Consider the following 19,111-nt stretch of genomic DNA (forward strand, 5'->3'; position numbering starts at 1 on the left):
TTCATGTTATTTTTGTACTTCAAAAATAAAACATTCCAAATAAACACATTCCAAATAAATATTTATGTTTAATAGTTGATGTTCTTATCGAACATGAACAAAGTTTCAAATAATGAAGTCACTGTATGTATAAGTAATCCCTGTGGGTCAAAAATGGCTTCTGATACTTCAGACAGATTCTTTGCTCTAGCTCTGTACGTTGCCACTGAGAATGGATATCCCCAATATGGTCATCACAGGCATACAGCTCTGGTTGTGAGCTTATAAGTCCTGCCCACCTGCTGTTTGTGAAGTGACTTTGACTTATAAAGCTATTCTCAAGCATAATAGTTCACATGTAGCTGTGTTTAAAGGCCTTGGTTAAAGAGAGTGAACATGTGGAGACAGCGTGAATTACATTTACACTAATAACATACAGTATTTCGAAATAATAGTATTAACAATAATACTGATTTTATTAATATAGTAATGAAGGTGAAGGTGGTGATAGTGACAATGATATTGGTGGATTTACCAACAAGTGCAGTTCCTGTAATGGCCATATGAGGGTTGTCTCTAAAAGTCAATGAAACTCTAGTATTTTATCAGTCTTAGCTTTAACTGATAGATGTCTGTCTGCATTGCACCATGCAGTTTTCGGGTACATTTTAATAAGAAAGATTGCTAGCTTAATACCTTACATTTAATTCCGTCAATTCAGGCCACACAAATCAAATCTAAACTATTACGTACCCATCTTTTACGTACAGTCTATAACCTCTGTATGTTGCTAAAATCATAAAGAAATGTAATTTTGGTTTGTGGCCTATGAACTCGGAATGAGTTTGACACTCCTGCCTCGTTGGATCGTACACTATTGGTTCATTTTCCCATCGAAAGCAATATTTCTGACAGCACCTGAAGGCGGCACTAGGCCTGTATTCTCTCTACTTCCTGTAAGGGAAGCTCAGTCAGCTGTCACAATTTGAGGCGAGAAGAGAGGGACCACAGCGGAGGAGAAACACACAACAGCAGCTAAAATGTCTAGTTTTTCCAACAAGTTGAGCGGGTACACGTTGGTTCAGCTCAACGAAATTCTTGAGGACGACGAGAAGCTCACAAAAATGGTACAGGAGATGGACGAGGTATGTAAATCTTTTGTAGTCCAGTGTTAGCTACTGACTCCCCTTTCTCGGCCACTGTGTCTGTGTTTTTTTCCCTCAAGCCTTTGTTGTGCTTTCCCAACACTCGCTGGGTTCAGTTACTGGAAATGGCTGTTTCTGGTCGCGGTGAGGATTTAATGTTGAACGTGTGTTGTCAAGCGAACTTACACGTCTCGTAGCCCAAAACAGGGTTAACAACGGGCCGGAGCATTGTCTTAAGTTTTAACGCTACGGAGTTCCAAGGTTTCGACATAGCTTCTCCACAAACCTTTCGTTTCCCAGATAACAAAGCCTGTCAATATTTTGTAGTAATCACATGCAAGAGTACGACTTAATAGTTACATTTTGGCTCATATATTGACTGCCTGGCTCTGCTCCAGCAGCACAAGGACTCAGCAGTTTCTTTTCACGGTGTCATAAGTCTGTCTTTCTGATAAGCCCCACTTTCCCCCCATACGCACAACGATTACAGCCATGCTGCCCAGAATGGTTAAAGCGCAGACAGATATTTGGCATATTAAGACGAAAGGCTAAAAGATTAGCATTTTATACAGGATTTGCCCTTTTGATTATTTCCCTTGCGGCTGCTGCTTCTCTTTCTAAAACCGTCTCTTCCACTGAGGGTTTTAATCTTCCCTTATGTTCTCCTGCTGAATCAGCCCCGCCACCAGGGGCGTTTCCAGGATATTTCAATAGGAGAGCATTGGGGGGAAAATGACCCCAAAACAAGACTCCCCCACCACCACTCCCTCTCCAGGAAGGATGGATAATCAGATTAAAATTTTAAAAAGCGTAGAAAGCAAGTCTAGGTAACATTATTTACGGTTTCTTATGTAAAAGCCACAATCCTACTTAGGTAATGCAAACAAAATTAGCATTAAATATACTTAAAATAGTTAAAGTCAAATTGGTCACCCTTCTTATTCATATACATTTTATTACAAGATCATAATTATTTATTAATTATTGTGAATATGAGTTTAATTTTGGCACTGAATATAATTTTAATTGTACTCAGGGTGAATACTCCTGAGTAGCCAATACAGTGTATTATATAAGTAGATTAACTGTACCCCTGCCCACCACAGCTGCTGGAACGTTTTCCCTACCAAGTGCTCCGCTTTTCACCCAACAGCTTGGACCTGACTGTTTATCACAAACATTAAATGCACATTGTCAGGACTTGGGAATTTCTTGTCTGTTGTCATGACGCTGAGGTGTTGTCTAATTTTAGCTTAGTTTTTTTTTGCGCAATAGTGACTCGCTGCCTGAGAGGTGATGAAAAGCCTCTATTCACAGAGCTGAGAAACTCGAGCACAAGCTTCTGTATATCAACATAATGACAGTTTCAGCTCGACTACAAGACGCAAGACTACAGGCCTTTGGCATTTGGATGAATGCTGAGCTGTGAGTTGGTCTTTTGTGTTGTCGCTCCTGTTTTTCATCCACACCCTGTCTGATTGTCTCTATGGTTTCGTTTTCCCAAGTCCCATAGGTTACAGAGAGGGAGGAACAGGAATGACACTGCAGCTGTTGACTTGTGTTAGTCATAAGATTACAGGAGATATTCAAGAGAATGGGACACTTAAAAACATGCCTGAACCACACTTGAAACTGTCTGGGAAGTTTTTTGCTCACAGTACAGTGGATAAGAACAAAGGCAGTAGGTGTCATAAGGCACTGAATGAAACATGAGTGCTGAGAGGCACTGTACGCTTTTCTGTAAGCAACAATCTTCTTGTTCTGTAAAAAACACACTGGCTGTGTTGGCATTTGAATAATGCAAATAGCCCTTTTGTGAATTTGTTTAGTTTCAGTGCGTCCTGTTTTTGAACGACTAAGAATTGCAGATACGCTTCACTAGGCTGCTAGGATGTTGATTACCCAGTTTTATTTGATAATTCTCACTGATGTTTCAGCATATTTAGACTTTCTATTATGCTGTCCATTGTGTAAACCAGGAAGTATCACTTCAAGGTCTGTGTGGTTGTGGGTGTAATCAGACATTGACTTGCTTTCTTAATGATACAAATTATACCCATACCAATCCTGTTGATGGTGTTGGCGAAGAGCCAGCTTTCCATTATGCTGTCTGTTTTGAATTAAGATTAATGTGGCTTATCTTTTAAGACCTTCACTAATCCAGGAATTGTGCTGGTGAAGGTTGTAGTCTGTTATTTGGAGGTGTAATCAAACATTTTCAGGTTTTACTAATGATGCCAGTAACATGTCATGGTGTCAATGAAGACCTAGCAGCTAACTTATGTAGCACGAGCGTCCGTCAAACCTGGAATATCAGAAATTGGTGGGATACAAGGCTATTCTAAAGTAATTAACCATACAATGCAAGGTATTCTCTCCATTACAAGTCAAGGCATTTTATTTATAAGCACATTTAAAAGAAATGCTGACCAAAGAGCCAAAGCTCTCTTAAGAATGTATAAAAAGCCCATCTGACAATAATAAATGGACAATTACTCCTTAATTATTTTTTTCAGTGTTCAGACAGAGAATATTTTTTGAAGGTTTTTCTATGTTCATTTTTGGAGAAAAACATCTCACACTACATCACGTGTTGTTTTACCTAAAACATGAAAAATCCATGCCGTCTGTATTTACAAATATTATTCAACAATTAGAACACAGCTTATTATAAACTAGTCTTTGCATTCCAAAGCAGTGGCAGGAAACCTCGCGTGTGTGGGACGTGCAGTTTTCCCAGGCTCACTAAAATGGCAGCTCAGGTGCTTGTATAACCTTATGTTCCTCCCAACCTCACCTTTACTCTGTTAGTTCACAGTAAAAGGATTCTAGTTTGTTTATTTTGAGATTATTTGGTTACATTGCAGGTGGACTGTGCCTATGTGTCACGGTTCCCCCCCCCACCCTCTGTCTGACCTCTACTTCTCCTGTTGTGCACCATATGTAGTCAAATTTAACCCAAACTGTATCTAAGGGTTAAGAATTAAGCACTTCTATAAAACATTTCCTGATGGGTTTTTTAAATGCTTATTTTACTGTCCATTTTGAAGCCAGCTAAGATAAAGATGGCTTTTTATTATTTTGAGACCTTCAGTAAACAGGAAAGTGTCTTGCTCAAGGTTTGTTTAGTTGGGGAGTGTACATAATCATTCTTATTTTTTTGTAATGATGACAAAGGAAAGTCGGGGGTCATCCTTTTGATCATGTTGTTGAAGAGCTAGGAAAACAGTGCTAGGTTATCTAGCTTTGGGATAGCTTGTTAGCTCAGTAACAGTAACGAGAGAATTGAGACTTTGGTACTACTGCTTTGACTTGTAGCACCTGATATTGACCATGCAATGGCAGGTGCATGGTCTCCTTCAGTAAAACCTTTCACTTTATCTCAAAACAACAAAAAAGGACTGAGGCGTTGGAATAGCATCTTAGATGCAGGATGCATCTTCCACACTGGTGTTTGGATCTACAGTACTTGTTATCGACCATATAATTCCCCTTTTTGTGCCAGCAACCTAAGAATCCTGATTACTAGAAATAACTGAACAGTTGCGTCTTTAGACTTTTATACCAAATCAGTTTTGCTGTGTCTAAACGTTCAGACAGTGTGATGTTGTTTCAAGAGTCCATGCAGAACTGTACTGGACTGCATTTGCACTACAGTGTCATTTCTACGTTGTACACAATTGTTCCTCTTCTCTAAGTGGAATTCTTCTTACCCATGGTTTGAAAGAGCCTGAACTTTTCACCTTTCCACTTGAGAACTCTGCAGCCAGTCTGCAGTTTCAGACTTCATAATTTTATTTCTCACTTCCATAACCGATGCAAGATGTGATTCTAGTTTGTTTTTTTTTTTCATGTTTTTGTGAGTGCTGCGTTACAGTGACCTGAATTCAGTTGTGGTTATTTCAGCATCTCCAAAGTTCAGGTCTGTGGTCCATCCAGGCAAGCGCTTGACCTACATTCGTTGTCATTATTTCAGGAGGGAGGGCAGCAATGTAGAGCATTTCCGCAAGTAAACAATAATATGGTTTTGCTCTGACAGAACAAGCCTGCAGTTATAGATGCTATTTAAAGCTCTGCATCGCTAGTGGGGCCGTAATGAATGAGCAAATCAGATCTTCCAGTAGGAAGACCAGTCACCTGGAGATGTGATGGTGCAAATTGTAGTTATAGTAGACTTCTTTAGCTGCTTTTACTGCATAAAATGTTGCCTCCCCTCATTCAGTCCAACCACTGACTACTTTTAGAAACTATTCCATAAGCCTGGCCTGCGCTGTGGAGTATTTTTAGAGTTTTCCTGTGTTCTCGCCCAGTCCTAGTTGAGTTTGCACATAGAACATGTTGGATGTGTGAAATGAGTCATCAGAGAAGGAACAAGAGATTTTTTTTCTTCTTTAATCCCCCGCTGTTCCAACTGTAACATGTTGTTTATCCCATTTGTCTCCATTGTTTCAGTTCATATTTGTGTTGACGTAATACTCCACCAATTATTCAACAACTCGTCATTTAAAAACAGTCGTGGATGGAGTTTTCCACAGTGGAAAAAAAATGATGACATTGTATCATCATATCTCTCTCTCGATAGATACATCACACTATATATATATATATATATATATATATATATATATATATATATATATATATATATATATATATATATATATATATTCCTTTTAGTATTCATGATATTAACATTGAATCATAAGTTGCTGCATTGTGAGTCAAGTCACTCTGTAATAATACACATCACTCCAAACATCAGCGCGGTTCAAATTGCTACTGTGCCCCCAGCATTTTTGTCTCATGTCTTTGTTTTGGTCCTCTAGCTAAGACTGCACAAGTAGTAGATGTTTTTTTTTTTTGAGTATTACCAACAGTCATATGAGCTCATTCATGGCTTTTTCCAGGTAGAGAAGCTTATATAGTCATTGCTTCCTGCCCACTGTGCATGTTGAGGTTAACAAGTGGTTAAAAGTGGGTAATAAATATATTCTGCAGTCTAATTTTCAATTATTCTGTTCTACTTTCCCACACTGAGCAGAATAGAGAGCAAAAACCATTTTGACTTGCTTGTGTCTTATTCTAGGGTCGTTGGCAACACTGTTACACTTTCAGTCATTTAAAAGCCTGATTTTTGTCTCTTTTGTCGACTGTTTGTAACAGTTCATGAGTTAATAATTTCTTTAAGATTTCTTGTATCAAGTGTTTTCAGAATTACAACGATCTGCTGAGCAACAATGAAAAAAACAAAATGTGCACCTATGTGTGGGAACATTTATGTAAGATACTAATAAAACAAAACCTTTGCAAATTGCCGCTCATATAAAAGTCCTAGCTGTTCTTTGTTACATTTGTACAGAAGAGAAAGCCTTTGGTCTTGCAGCCAAACATATTTGAAGATGTCACTTAAGATTCTTCAGAATTGTTACAGGTATTTTTTTTTTCCTGCTATTTTTTTTTTTTTTTTTAAATTTTATTTCATAGACTGAAAATTTAAAGACTGAAACATTTTTGGCATGATATTTGAAAACAAAACTGTTGTTAGTTGTATTATTAATTGTATTAGCATTGATATGACAGTATATTCTGATAAAATTGTCAAGTGTGTGCACTAACATTAATGTGGAAAAAAAGGAAATCCTTCATATCTTGGCTTTAGAATTACAAATGGAATCGTTTCTTTCCTATCTAAATGATCTTCTTGTCATTTTGTAAAATTTTGCACTATTATTAAAAAACAACTGGTTTGATTGTAGGTGTACAGGACTGTGCAAAGGTCTGAGCCACCTCTTGTTTCTTTATGTTTTGCTTGCAGGGTATTTTTCTTTGGACTGCTTTTGCACTCATTTTCAGTCCAGTCCTTGAGCATTTTCAGAAAAAACATTTTGTTGAGCTACTTATCACACACCAAAACATTTTAACTCGTCTGCACACAACGGATAACTTGGCAAAGAACACATTTTAAATTTAATCTTCATGCACTTCATTACAAGCAGCCTCCCACAAAACACATACTGTATTTTTCAGACCATAAGGTGGATTCTGAGCGCACTGTCAATTTTTGAGAAAATTTAAGGATTTTAAGTGCACCTTATAGTCTGAAAAATATGGCATAATTTATTCCCATTTCTTTAGCTTAATCTTTGAAAAATGCTAAATATAACACAGTTTAACAGGCATAAAATAGTAATTATTTCCCAGCAAGGTGATTCTGTGCCTGGTTCTGCTGGAGGTTTCTTCCGGTTAAAAGGGAATTCTTCTTTCCCACTGTCACCAAAGTGCTTGCTCATAGGACGTCATATGATTGTTGGATTTTTCTCTGTATGTATGCCTTACAACATAAAGTGCCTTGAGGCGACTGTTGTTGTGATTTGGCGCTTTATAAATAAAATTGAATTTAATTCCTAAATAGCTATTAATAAAAAAAATCAGGTGAACAGTATTGCCAGAAATGGGGAGGTAAGCCCTGAGAGATGCATCTGGCCCTTCAACTGATCCATCTACTCTGCCCTGAAGTCTCATTAGAAATGGTCTCAGTGGAAGGGTAGCTCTTAAGAAACTACTCTTAATTGTAAATCCAAATAAAAAAATTTTTTTTAGATATAACAGTCAATGTCTACAGCTAACTGTCATGCTCTGTCTTTGTTTGGGCTGCAATTCAGCCAGTGGTGTTGGGATCTTCTCAAAACTAATAGAATTTCGAGCACAGAAAAATCTAAGAATTCGAGTCACTGTGTAAAAGAATCTGAAAAGTGTCTGGGAACATGTACAAACACAACAATGTAGTAAAAGCATACCTGGATAGAAGACCACACAATAGAACACTACCAGTCTTCAGCAATAAATTGCTGCTCTGGTTTCTCCTTTTTCTACTGCAGTAAAAACATACCTGAATCGAAAAAAGCCCCAAATGGAAAAACAGCCAGCCAACGTTCAACTAATGCCTTTGGAATATCCACCAAGGAGCCCAGGGAATTATTTCTGAAGAATAGAAATGAGGAGAATTTCTATTATATTGGAATTGTACAAACTCTGTTTCTGTCTTACATACTGTATTTCCATGCAAGCTGGCACGTATCAATAAATCGCTGCACCCGTTCCCCATTTTCCAAGCAAAATATAAAGAAATGAGGCTGGCTCAAAGACTTTTGCACAGTTCCGTAGTCAGTGCTTAATGTAATGCAAGTGAGTCATCAGGAAACAGGTGTTTACACACCTGAATGGATTGGAGCCCAGAACATGATTTGACCTGCAGGTTTCCTGCCATGACAAATCAAAGTCGTGTCCTCACGTCAGGCTCATTGTTTGCTAATAAAGTGTACCAGTTAGGAAGGTTCGTGCTTCCTCTCTTTATATTGTTTTTGTTGTCTGCTGCTCTACTCAAAACTTTAAAGAGTTTAAATTTGACCAATTATGATATTTTTCTTTTTAGATGGAAAATATCCAAAATGACAAACTATAGCTTTGAGCAAGGCCTTTCAGGACTTTCTTTTTTGTTTATATAGATTGTTTTTCATGCATGTTGCTGCTTGGTTAAAGCCGTTTAAAAATACTGAATATTTGGTGTCGATCAAGGCAGATGAAGTTTGGGTTTTCATGGCCAGAATTTGTCTTTCTAAACATGTGCAGATGTTTGTAGGAGATTCCTCTAACCAAACATTTTAATTATGGATGATTATATCGGTGTTCAGTGTTGAAAAAGGACATTTTCCCCAAGACAGATATTAATAACACTTATTTCTTGTTTTGTAGATCCAAGAAGTCCAGCAGAACAAGGAGAGGACACTGGGCAACAACCGAACCCTGGCAGAGCAAAACCTTGCCCTGCAGCCCAGACTGGAGCACAAGAAAGAGCAGCTCATCAAGTGCTACAGCAGTCTGCAGGAGGGCTTTGAATCCTATCAACTCCGCAAGTCCACCTTAGGTACGGCAGCAGCAGTGTGGAGAGAGAGTTTTAGAGGCATTTTTTATTGAACGGTTTGTCTTGAATTTTTAACGTCCAAAGGAAATTTGAACACTGTTATCCATGAAGTCACTGAGAAGTGATACTTGCAGAAATGCTCAAGGGAACAGCCTGAAACAGAAAAGGCACACACACAGGGTGTGTTGCTAATCGCAGCTGTGCTTTTTAAACTCCTTGTTGCATTATTGTAGTACACTGTGGGGAAAACAAGTTTACTCTCACATATTAACATCCTAACAGTAAGTACATTTAAATATCTGTGCACAAGGCCTTCACATCATTTCTGAACAGAGTGAACATTTCTGTTTGCATTTAGAAACGGAAGCAAGTCATGCCTGAGCTACTCTGTCTCAGACTGCAAATGATAAACAGGGGACCTTATTTAATCTTTTTAATATCTTTTGTTCTATTCATTGATTAGTAGTGGAATCAGTTATTTTTATTTCCTTCACATTTTTTAACATTTGAGTTAAAAAAAAAAAAAATTGAAGTGGTTATAGTGCCAGTGATCAACGTCCCCATCACCCTTCTCTAAACTTTGATGACGGCGGCGAGGAATGGATCACTTTTCTTTTTTAAAACCCTAATTGGCGAATGAGGAGATGGGTTTGGTTACTTACTGATCTAGTGGTGGAAATGCTTAGTTAATCTTACTTTGTTTTTACCCGTGTAAGTGCCAAAGTTCTCTCTAAGTTTCTGCTTTGTTTTTTTTGTTTTTGTTTTTTTGTGGGGCTTTTTTTTTTGTGGTGGTGTTTTTTTTTAATTTTTTTTTTAATTTATTTTTTTAATCAGTCTTCCTATTTACGTGAGACTTAAAGGTAACCAGTCACAACACAACTGTCATTTCATAGTCACTGTTGACTATGAAAATGTCTGGGGTATTTTTAAGACCTGTTTAGGATTATTTTAGGGTTTATTATTATTTCAGTGTCCTGACGTGATTCTATCTATGTAGATCTATCTATGTGATCCAGTCAAAAACAGCTTCTGTTATAGTTTTTACGCTACCTGTTTGATGTAATCAACATATCATTATGGGTGTGCTGCAGAACACACAGTATGGTCATACTTGGTGAGGAAACACTAAGAAACTAAAGGTGATAGCAGTTTCCTGTTGCTAGGAAGGTGATGTGGTACATAGCCTTTGTTCCTCATTGTTTCTTCTGTTTGTGTACATGAACACACACTCAAGAGACCTGTTTGACCAGTTGTCACATTTATTGTAGAAGGCCTCAGCAGCCTTATTCCCAGAAGTGCTGTTCAACATGTAACTGCAGCTCAGGTTGAGAAACTCATGAAAGTGTTACAGGCTTTTAGCGTCCCTCACCGGCATACCTTCACAGCACTTCAGTGTGTGAAGAAGACGGCGTGACGATGTTTGTGACCTTGGTGACGCAACGGTTGCTAAGCAGCTCACTCAGAATAGAATGCGAGTCATTTATTCCTCTTGTGCACTGATAAAAGTTTGACTTTGGCTCCGTCTCTGCTGGAAAGACAGGCTCTCACAGCTTTCAAAGGTTGTTACAGTCAACGGGAGATTTCTGTGTTGTGAAAATGAAGTTCCACTAAATAAGTTTTAGTTCTCAAGAATCTTTTTGCTTGTTACCGTGTTATCGGTGTCAAATATTTTAAGCTCTCTTCTTGGTACTTGGACTGATATTATACCAATCCAGTGTGTTTTTGTGACCTTGTGATTTTGTTTGCCAGCATGAAGTGGCTTTTGTCAGATGTAGGTTACCCAGTGCCCCCCACCCCCACCTGCCATGTAGTAGTTGTCCTAGTTGTGGATTTACTGGAGAGTAGCTGGGGAGGGACAGCGATGCTCAGAGCTGAGAGAAACAGTCATTTGACCCAGATGGGAGATTAGATGTACAGTAGCTTGTTGTGCGCTCGTTTGCATATTGTCAAACACCAGCTCTCCCTCATTTCCTGTCTTTTTCTCCAGAAATTATATGGCCTCTGCTTTACCCTTTACTGTCCAGTAGGCACTCCTCCTCTTTTCTATCACCACTATCCACTGCCTTTGAGGACGCCAGCCCTCAGTGGAGCATTGTGCTGCCAGGCAAGCTGCTATAAAACAGCCACAGTGGGTGGGAGGGAGTGTGGAAGTTGGAAGGATGAGAGGGAGAGAGGGAGAGAGGCAGGCAGGCAGGCCGGCTGGCCAGCCAACAACTCCCCCTTTTCACATATTCACAGCAGAAGTTGATGTGGATTCATTTACTAAATGGCCGTCCCATGATCTCTAGGCCCAGACTGGTGTTGTGTTCACCCAATTCTCCACTGAGTCAGAGAATTGGAGCTTTGTGCGAAAGAGTGCCGCTGATCTGCCTGAGAATCTGCCTTGTTATGGGAGCGAGGTGGAAACAATAAGAGATGGGAGTTCATCCCGGAAAAAGGCTTTTGTCAAGCATGAAATTTTTTGTTTTTTGGAATCTAAGGGCAGCACTTTGAATTTCCAGGAAAATCTGACCTCTAAACACGGGGCTTCCAAAGTTTTACGTTGTCTTATATTTCCTGAAAGTTTGCTGTAGGTAATAAAGGTAGAGATGGCCTGTTCTTCACAAAGTCAGTGGAAATGATGAATTTTGTAAGTCTGTTTCTACTATTGTCATTATCATTGTAGTGGCCTAAAAGAATAAGAAGTGATCTTCTATCAGCAACTTAATGGTGGAATCAAACGTCTCCAGCATTTGGCACATATGATGTAGTAGATGATGATCGTAAAAAAGTGCAAAGAAAGTGAGCGCTCAGAGTTTCTTGCTCACATCCTGCATAAAGAGAAAGCAATATAGGCTATAACGGTTAACCTTGACCTGTTTAGCGACAAGTGATTTAACTTATAGTAATTGTTGAACATAGGTGGAAAGAAATATCTGAAACAAGATACATACACTAAGAATGTTTTTGTCTTAGTCTTAACAGCATAAACTTAAACTCAGCGTAGAAGGCTGTTTTATGACCTTGTCACACTTTAGCATCACGTGTGGTAAAGATGAGCATCAAATACTGTCCATTATTTAAGGTTTTTGTACTGAAAGGGTTAAAGTTGTTTACAGATTGTGTTATTCCTTGATGAGATTACAAGCGGCCAGGCTGCAGCTTTTATCTAAAGTTGATCATTAACTAAAACCGTCGTGTGTGTGTGTGTGTGTGCTCTTGTGGACTCTGTCAAGCTAAATCTCATTGTGCTAGTATTCAAGTCCTCAGCTAGTGTGTTAAATGTGATCTGATCACAACAAGGACAACATGTGTTGGTACATTTCAGCGTTAGTGTTTAAAAGGGTTAGACAGTAGTTCAGGTAACTACAGTCACCCACTGTGTAATTATCAAGACTATTAACAAGGTGTGTCTGAAAAAGCCTTCACTATCTGTCATGTTTTCCACACAACCTTTGGATTCGTTTAATGAAGCTTCTTTATCCCAGCGTTCGCCCATACTGATTAAAAAGGTTACCACTAACTTCCTTCGTTTTCTGTTTCCCTTAATAAAAGACCCAACATTCGGAACTAATACACCAGAAAAGCTGCATGAGACTTTGACTGTGGCCTTGGAACACAACTTGGCGTGCTTAGTCTCATGTGGGAGGAAGCACACGTTCAGACAGCTGGGAAATCTTAGAGTGGTGCTGCCAGGGAAAGTGGGACCAGACTGAGATGAGGGGGTAGGATTAGGTGCTTTAGCAATTCCTTTTGGGGAACCCAAGCTTGTTGTTATAATAATAATGATAATATATGTAATGTAATATATTAATGAAGTGACACTCGGATTGTCTTTAAAATGTCTTGGACTTTTCAAGCGATGGCAGCGTTTTTGAAGCTCTACAGCTAGTCTGTCTCTGCCTTAGATACAGTCAGAATGTAACCAATCGCAACAAAGAACGCCTGCTGTTCAGTATAGACCACCAATGAGCCAACCTGTACTGTATTTTTCTCTTGAAATCAAGCTCCCTTAGACCAGTAGATAGTCTGTTCCAGCTGTCATGGGGCAGCATGTTAATGTTTGCACTTTTGAGCTACAGGTAGCTTTCTAGCATGGATGTTTACCAGTGTTGCTCTATATCAGCTCGAAATCTTGATTTAGACTGGTTAGACTTGACTGTGTGTAGATGGAGAGTAGTTTGGTGTTCTTGGTCTCACCGTCAGGATGCAGTCCCAGCTCCAGCTGGTGTAGACTTTCATCCCTGCATAGAAACACAAACAAAACTGTGCTCCTCCTTGGAGACACCAGGGCAGTTTCAGTTGACTCAGTTGAGCTTTGCAAGTTCACCGCAAACAGACGTGCTCTGACGGTTTGGAAGTGGCAGTCCCCGGACACTGACTGGCAGCATTCACACGTCCCGCCTCAGCTTTGTGTAACAGGCTCATTGAAACCTTTTAATGCCAGAACATTCATGTTTAAAGCAATGTCTTTTTATGAGCTCCTTGGTTTGAGAATACATTTGTGTTCCTTTGAGCAGTGTGTAAACACTACGTAATCATCCCGTGACTCAAATGCCTGAAGGATTGTGAACAGCTCTACTACTTCACTTACATCAGAGAGCTCACAAGAGATGAGAGAATTATGGGTTTGACTTGCTACCTGTATTTGCTTTCTTACGTTGTGGAAAACAATTCCGGTTATATAACAAGCACGGTTAACTCTGACTGACTGCTGCCAACAGCGACCGCGCCTCCTCCCAGTTCAGGCCCAGCACAGTAATCTTTGTGTCGTTCCTCTGTCTTCCTCTTCAACAGACCACAAGTCAGGAAACACTTCTCTCGATATTCTGCTGGCCCTGCTTCAGGCAGAAGGAGCCAAAATAGAGGAGGAAACAGAGGTAAGCATTCTTGAGCTGTCATCACAGATGACTTCATGTATCCTCGGTCAGTAATTCTTTTACCTGCTGCTCCAGTTGATGGTGTGTTCTCCTACAGAGGCTTCATTGTTCATATCTAAGATCCCTGTTGGAGAGTATGTGGGCAGCAGAATAGCTGACATAGAGGTGACAGCTACCTGTCCCGTCAGTGTTTTAAGGTGTTCTTCATCAGATTATACAGTCATGTAAGAACTGTGCTTATCTTTAAAAATATTCCAACATCTGGTTTTTCTCATTTATTTTTGAACTTTACAGAAACTCCTAACATGAACCAGTACCACACAACCCTAAATAGGCCTTAACATGTCACAAAAATACAAAACAAAACAGGAGTGCTACAGCTAATGCATACAATAAGAAATCTAAACTCACAAAGGAACAGTAAAATATAGACGGAACAATACAGTGTGGTGTAAATCGCATTCTGCAGTAGCTCGCTATGAGTTGTTCTCAGTTGACATTTTAATAACAGTGGTGAAGTTCCCAAACATGAGCTTGCTTCTAATGAGCTACTCTGAGCTATTCTTTGTCAGTACAAACTTCCTCCTACATTCCAGGCACTTCCCACACTGGATTCATTTGCCATATTCTCCAAATCAATCAAATTACTTAAGTATAAATTTGTCAGGGATATGCAATCGGTTTTACAGCTTGAATAACTGTAAATCTGGGCAGCCTAAAACAAAACAAAACTTCCTCTACAACTTCCTCTACAAAAACATTTGTGGTAATCATGGTCGTGATAGTGATTTTTGGTATGAACAGTCATGGCCTAATTACGCAGGAGTTAAAACTCAGATTTGTGCAGCTGAACTTCTGACTTTTTTAAGAGCGTGTGATCACAGATCATATTAGAATGTGACATTTCTTCTGCTAGTCTCTGCACTGACTGGCTGCTTAAAATCAGCTGCTGTGCAAGTCTTTTACCCTTTATGCTCCCAAGAGCACACACGTGAAGTTCTTTGGTTGCAAGTATTGTTAAAAATAATGATACTTGGATGGCAGCATTACATTTCACAAATGTTGACAGAGTAAAGTATATCACTGTATGGCATCAGGTCCTGACAGCATTTTTAAAGTGATCCCAGTTTATTTGGAAACAAGGATGTGCGTCGGCTGTTTTTCTGGTATGATAAAAACATTAGAATACAAGCTACTCGTAAACTGGTATGGTTGCCAGTGTTTATACTCAGTTCTCTAAGTGTAGCAGACGTTGTTTTACTTGGTGTTTCTAAAAGGTTTGCGTCTTCTAGCATCAAACACAGAGCTACATTATTTCAAACCCACTGATTGATGATTTATCTCCATCTTCGATTCTTCAGTCAATAACTGTACACTGACTGTTGTCAGTATAAAATATATACTGTAAATGTGGTGGATGGATGTGGAAAAGATGAGACTCGTACTTCTGTACGTGTCTGATAAATATCAGACTTCTTATATAAGCATGCAGTCCCTCACCTACATAGAGAGCAGGCTGCTGCCATTGATGAGTAGTGTTAATATAGTTTAGTAGTGTAGTGTTGAAGTGATATTTGAATTAGTTCGCTCAGTTTATGTGGGAAAATTGTCACTTTTTGTGATATTTTACCAAATGGAAATGAGTGAGCAGAGAACCCACCATTAGATGAATCATTTTAAATGTTACGTTCGTCAACAGTGAGTGATTCTCCCGCGTTGCTATTCCTATCAGTGTGACTCATGTCGACACTCTCTGTCTTATCAATTCAGTTTTAGTCATGTAGCAGCAGTTCACAAAAAGCCATTATCTCAAGACACTTTTTTTTAGCCAGGTAGAAACCCCACAGTATCAGGAATAGAGGATCCCTTATCAGCATGCACTTTGTGACAGTCGGGAAGAAGGAAGTCCCGTTCTGCTTTTAGAAACTTTGACCCACCAGAGCCCTAAAATTTATGCAAATATTTTGTACGTTTAAAAAAAAATATATATATATTTTCCAGACCCCTTTTCTTATTGCAGCCATTCACACTGACAGCGTAATTTCAGTGGAAACTTTTTCAGCATTTTTATTTATTTATTTTTTTTGGATTAACCTTGTTTATTCTCTCTCTAACTCTGCTCCAAATCCCTTCTGTCCACAGAACATGGCTGATTCTTTACTGGATGGGGAGATGACTCTGGATTCGTTTATCGATGCCTACCAGAACAAGAGGAAGCTGGCCCACCTGAGACGGGTTAAAATCGAGAAGCTGCAGGAGATGGTGATGAAGGGCCAGCGGCTGCCCCAGCTGTCAGTCCCTCCCTCCCGCTCTCAGGAAATCTCCGGAGCTGCTTCTCTCCTCAGCGAGGCTGGCAGCAGCTCCTCTTCCCCCCTCGCTCAGCCCAGAAGGAAGCCACCGCCACCTCCATCCCAGCCAGCACCAATTCTAAGTCCACCTCCAACCGCTGAGCCACAGCCTCCCTTCTCGTACCCAGCATCTCAATACCCACCCATTCCTCCCCGAACAGGGCAACCCTTCCCCAACATCCCCTCTGGCTACCCCAACAGCTACCTCTCTCAGTACCCCCCTGCTTTGCCTCAGAGGGCCCCACCCCGGATGGCCCCACAGCCTGGATTCATCATGCAGTAAATTTAAAAAAGTTGTCACTACTGGAACTGGAACTGTGTTGTCTGCCTTCTTGGATTACGACCAAACACAACACAAGAAAGCAGACCTGCACCGGCTGGTCTGGTCAGCCGAAGCAGATCTCCAATAAACCTCTATGGATTCCTGCTCACATCTCATTCTCACCAACAATCCTCCAACAACAAAACGACGAGCTCGTCTTCGACTCTTGTCCAGCCTGAGCACCTTTAGGGGAAGCGCAGCAGGCTGTGGTGACAGCGTGAGTCTGCAGGCTGCTGAGCTGGGACTCCTCATTTATCAGCACTTTCTGTCTCCCAGCCATCTTCTCACCTTTCCTCAAACATGTTCCTCAACTTTTTGATTTTTTCCAAAAAAAAAAAAAAAAAAAGGGTTCAATTAGTCATTTCCATCTGCAGAGCACTAATTTACTGATACCTTCAATGCAAGCAAGGAGAGACCCTAATTACTGTGCAGTTTAGATGAAAATAGTTCCCAGAATATTCAGGCGAAAACTGCATCTATGCTGTGACTTTTCTTTTCTTTTCTAAATAGGAAACATTCATAAGGTACATAGAAATCTTTGAATTTCAGCATCTTCTTATGATAGCGTACTGAGTTATGTTAATAATAGCCAGGATAGACTGATCGACACGTGTAAAAGAATGGCTGACTGGTCCATCTCAGGGCACAAGTTTTTAAAGGGGTTGTTGAGGAAGGCGATGGGAGGCTGAGCTTGTAAGAAATAGAGAGCGAGTAGGCCGGTGTGGCCTCGCATAATGAAGGATTCGTGTATAGCCATACAGTACACTCAAGATGTGTGTTGTTGTTCGTTTTGTTTGTTTGTTTGTGGGTTCCTGTGCTACACTCCTCTTTTATGTCGTTAACACCCTCAGTTGGGGTTGGAAGTGATGCCAACAGTTCTTTGGATCTCATCAGTTTTCTGTCACACTGAGCACCAAAGACTTCCCACATCATTCCGCGTTAGTTTTTTATTTTATTTTTATTTTTTATGTAAACAGTAGGGTTATGTACCATCGTTCCTAACGTATCTGTTTGTGATATTGAGCTGAAACACTCTTCTTATGTACATGCAAGCCAGGTGTGCTGATGGGAGGCAGAGGTTAACCTGGTTTGGGAGAAACATTATTATGGTGCAATTGTTTTGGAGAAAAAAAATCAATTTTTTTCCCCCTCTCCTCCTGACTGCGGTCGCTGTGCACTGTTGAAGAGCCACGAGTGCCTACACTTGAAGTGACGTTGATGACGTCTTGCTGACTACTCCAAGTTTCTTTATGTTCACATAGAGAATCCCCACCTCACGCCCCGGCTTCAGATTAACATGAAAACAAAACAGGTTGAGCATTATCTCCTCCCTCTCCCGCTGACTCTCTGTTCCACGAGACAGTTTAGAAAAAGAAAAAAAAAAAAAAAAAAGCCTGACTGTTTTTGCTTTCTCACCGGTAGCAGAAAGCCCATACTTATGTGCCAGAGAGACGGGACACTCCCCCAGGCTCTGTGCCAAGTGGTGCTTTTATTTCTGCTTCCAACGCCTGGAGGGATCTTACTGGTTTTTGTATTTAGTGTTTCCTTTTCTCTTTAATTGGTAAAATAACAGGGCTCGTCAATCACTTGTGTCATGTCTCATGTGGTTGAACTTCACATGTAAGCAAATGTCAGCAGGAAAAAGCAGAAGCTAAAGCATCAACGTCTCGATGAACCAGCATTTCTAACGACTAACAACTGATAATTCTTTCGTGCATGGCCTTTGTTCTGTGTTCATTTTGAGGATTCCTATTTAATACTACTACTTTTTTTTTTTTTTTTTTTTTTTTTTTTTTTTTTAGCTCTTGAGCTGCTTTTTGTGTTCGAACTGATCCTCTGCATCCATGGTTTTATATGTGATTGGTGATAATTTCAGTGTAATGTTGTAGGTATTTACTTATAATGAATGTTTAAGTGGAATTTAATGCTATTTTCAAGTTCAATAAATCTGTTCTTTTTGTATCTGTTTTTTTTGCAGGGCTTTCTTTGTAATCCACAGCTTCCTCAGAGTTTCACAGACCTGTTACTTTTTGACAATGAAATAAGACTGCCATCTAGTGTTCCATAGTTGTTATGCAATGAAAACGTCCTCTAATGTGGGCAACAGTGCCACAGTTCGCACAGTAATGTGCAAAAGTCTTGAACCACCCCTCGTTTCTTCTATATTTTTTCCAGGAAAATGCAAAGTAGGTGCAGCAATTTATCGAAAGGTGCAAACATAAATGGCACAAACAGTTTGTACAAATCTTTTGTGAACAGATGTACGTGATTGTTGAACCTGCCCTTTCTTCTTTTGTCCTCCATGCCTCTAGGTTTAGGCTAATAGCGCTTTGGGAATCACCTTGTTGCAGCAAAAATGCTATTTTATGTCTGTTGTCTATTGTGCATAGAAACAGCTTTGATCTATCCCTTGGTTGGTGCCTTTTTATGCTGGAATACATGGGTCAATGTTAAGTAGCTTAGCAAACAAAACAAAACAAAAAAAAACATTCCTGTAAAATTGGTCAGATACAAAGACTCAACTGAAAAGCAGCTAG

At 39.7% G+C, this 19,111-nt stretch overlaps 1 protein-coding gene across 1 annotated transcript; it reads left to right on the plus strand.

The window, feature by feature from the left end:
* Window positions 1–905: 905 nt before the first annotated feature.
* vps37ba (VPS37B subunit of ESCRT-I a) lies at window positions 906–18,536 on the plus strand. The gene is made up of 4 exons (XM_084945272.1): window positions 906–1,124; window positions 8,877–9,048; window positions 13,822–13,904; window positions 16,047–18,536. Exons 1-4 carry the CDS (start codon window positions 1,020–1,022, stop codon window positions 16,533–16,535), a joined length of 849 nt encoding a protein of 282 aa, XP_084801398.1. The 5' UTR covers window positions 906–1,019; the 3' UTR covers window positions 16,536–18,536.
* Window positions 18,537–19,111: the final 575 nt, after the last annotated feature.

This window comes from Perissodus microlepis, chromosome 12 (assembly GCF_051167445.1).
Source record: "Perissodus microlepis isolate ML-2025 ecotype Zambia chromosome 12, ASM5116744v1, whole genome shotgun sequence".
Classification (NCBI taxonomy): domain Eukaryota; kingdom Metazoa; phylum Chordata; class Actinopteri; order Cichliformes; family Cichlidae; genus Perissodus; species Perissodus microlepis.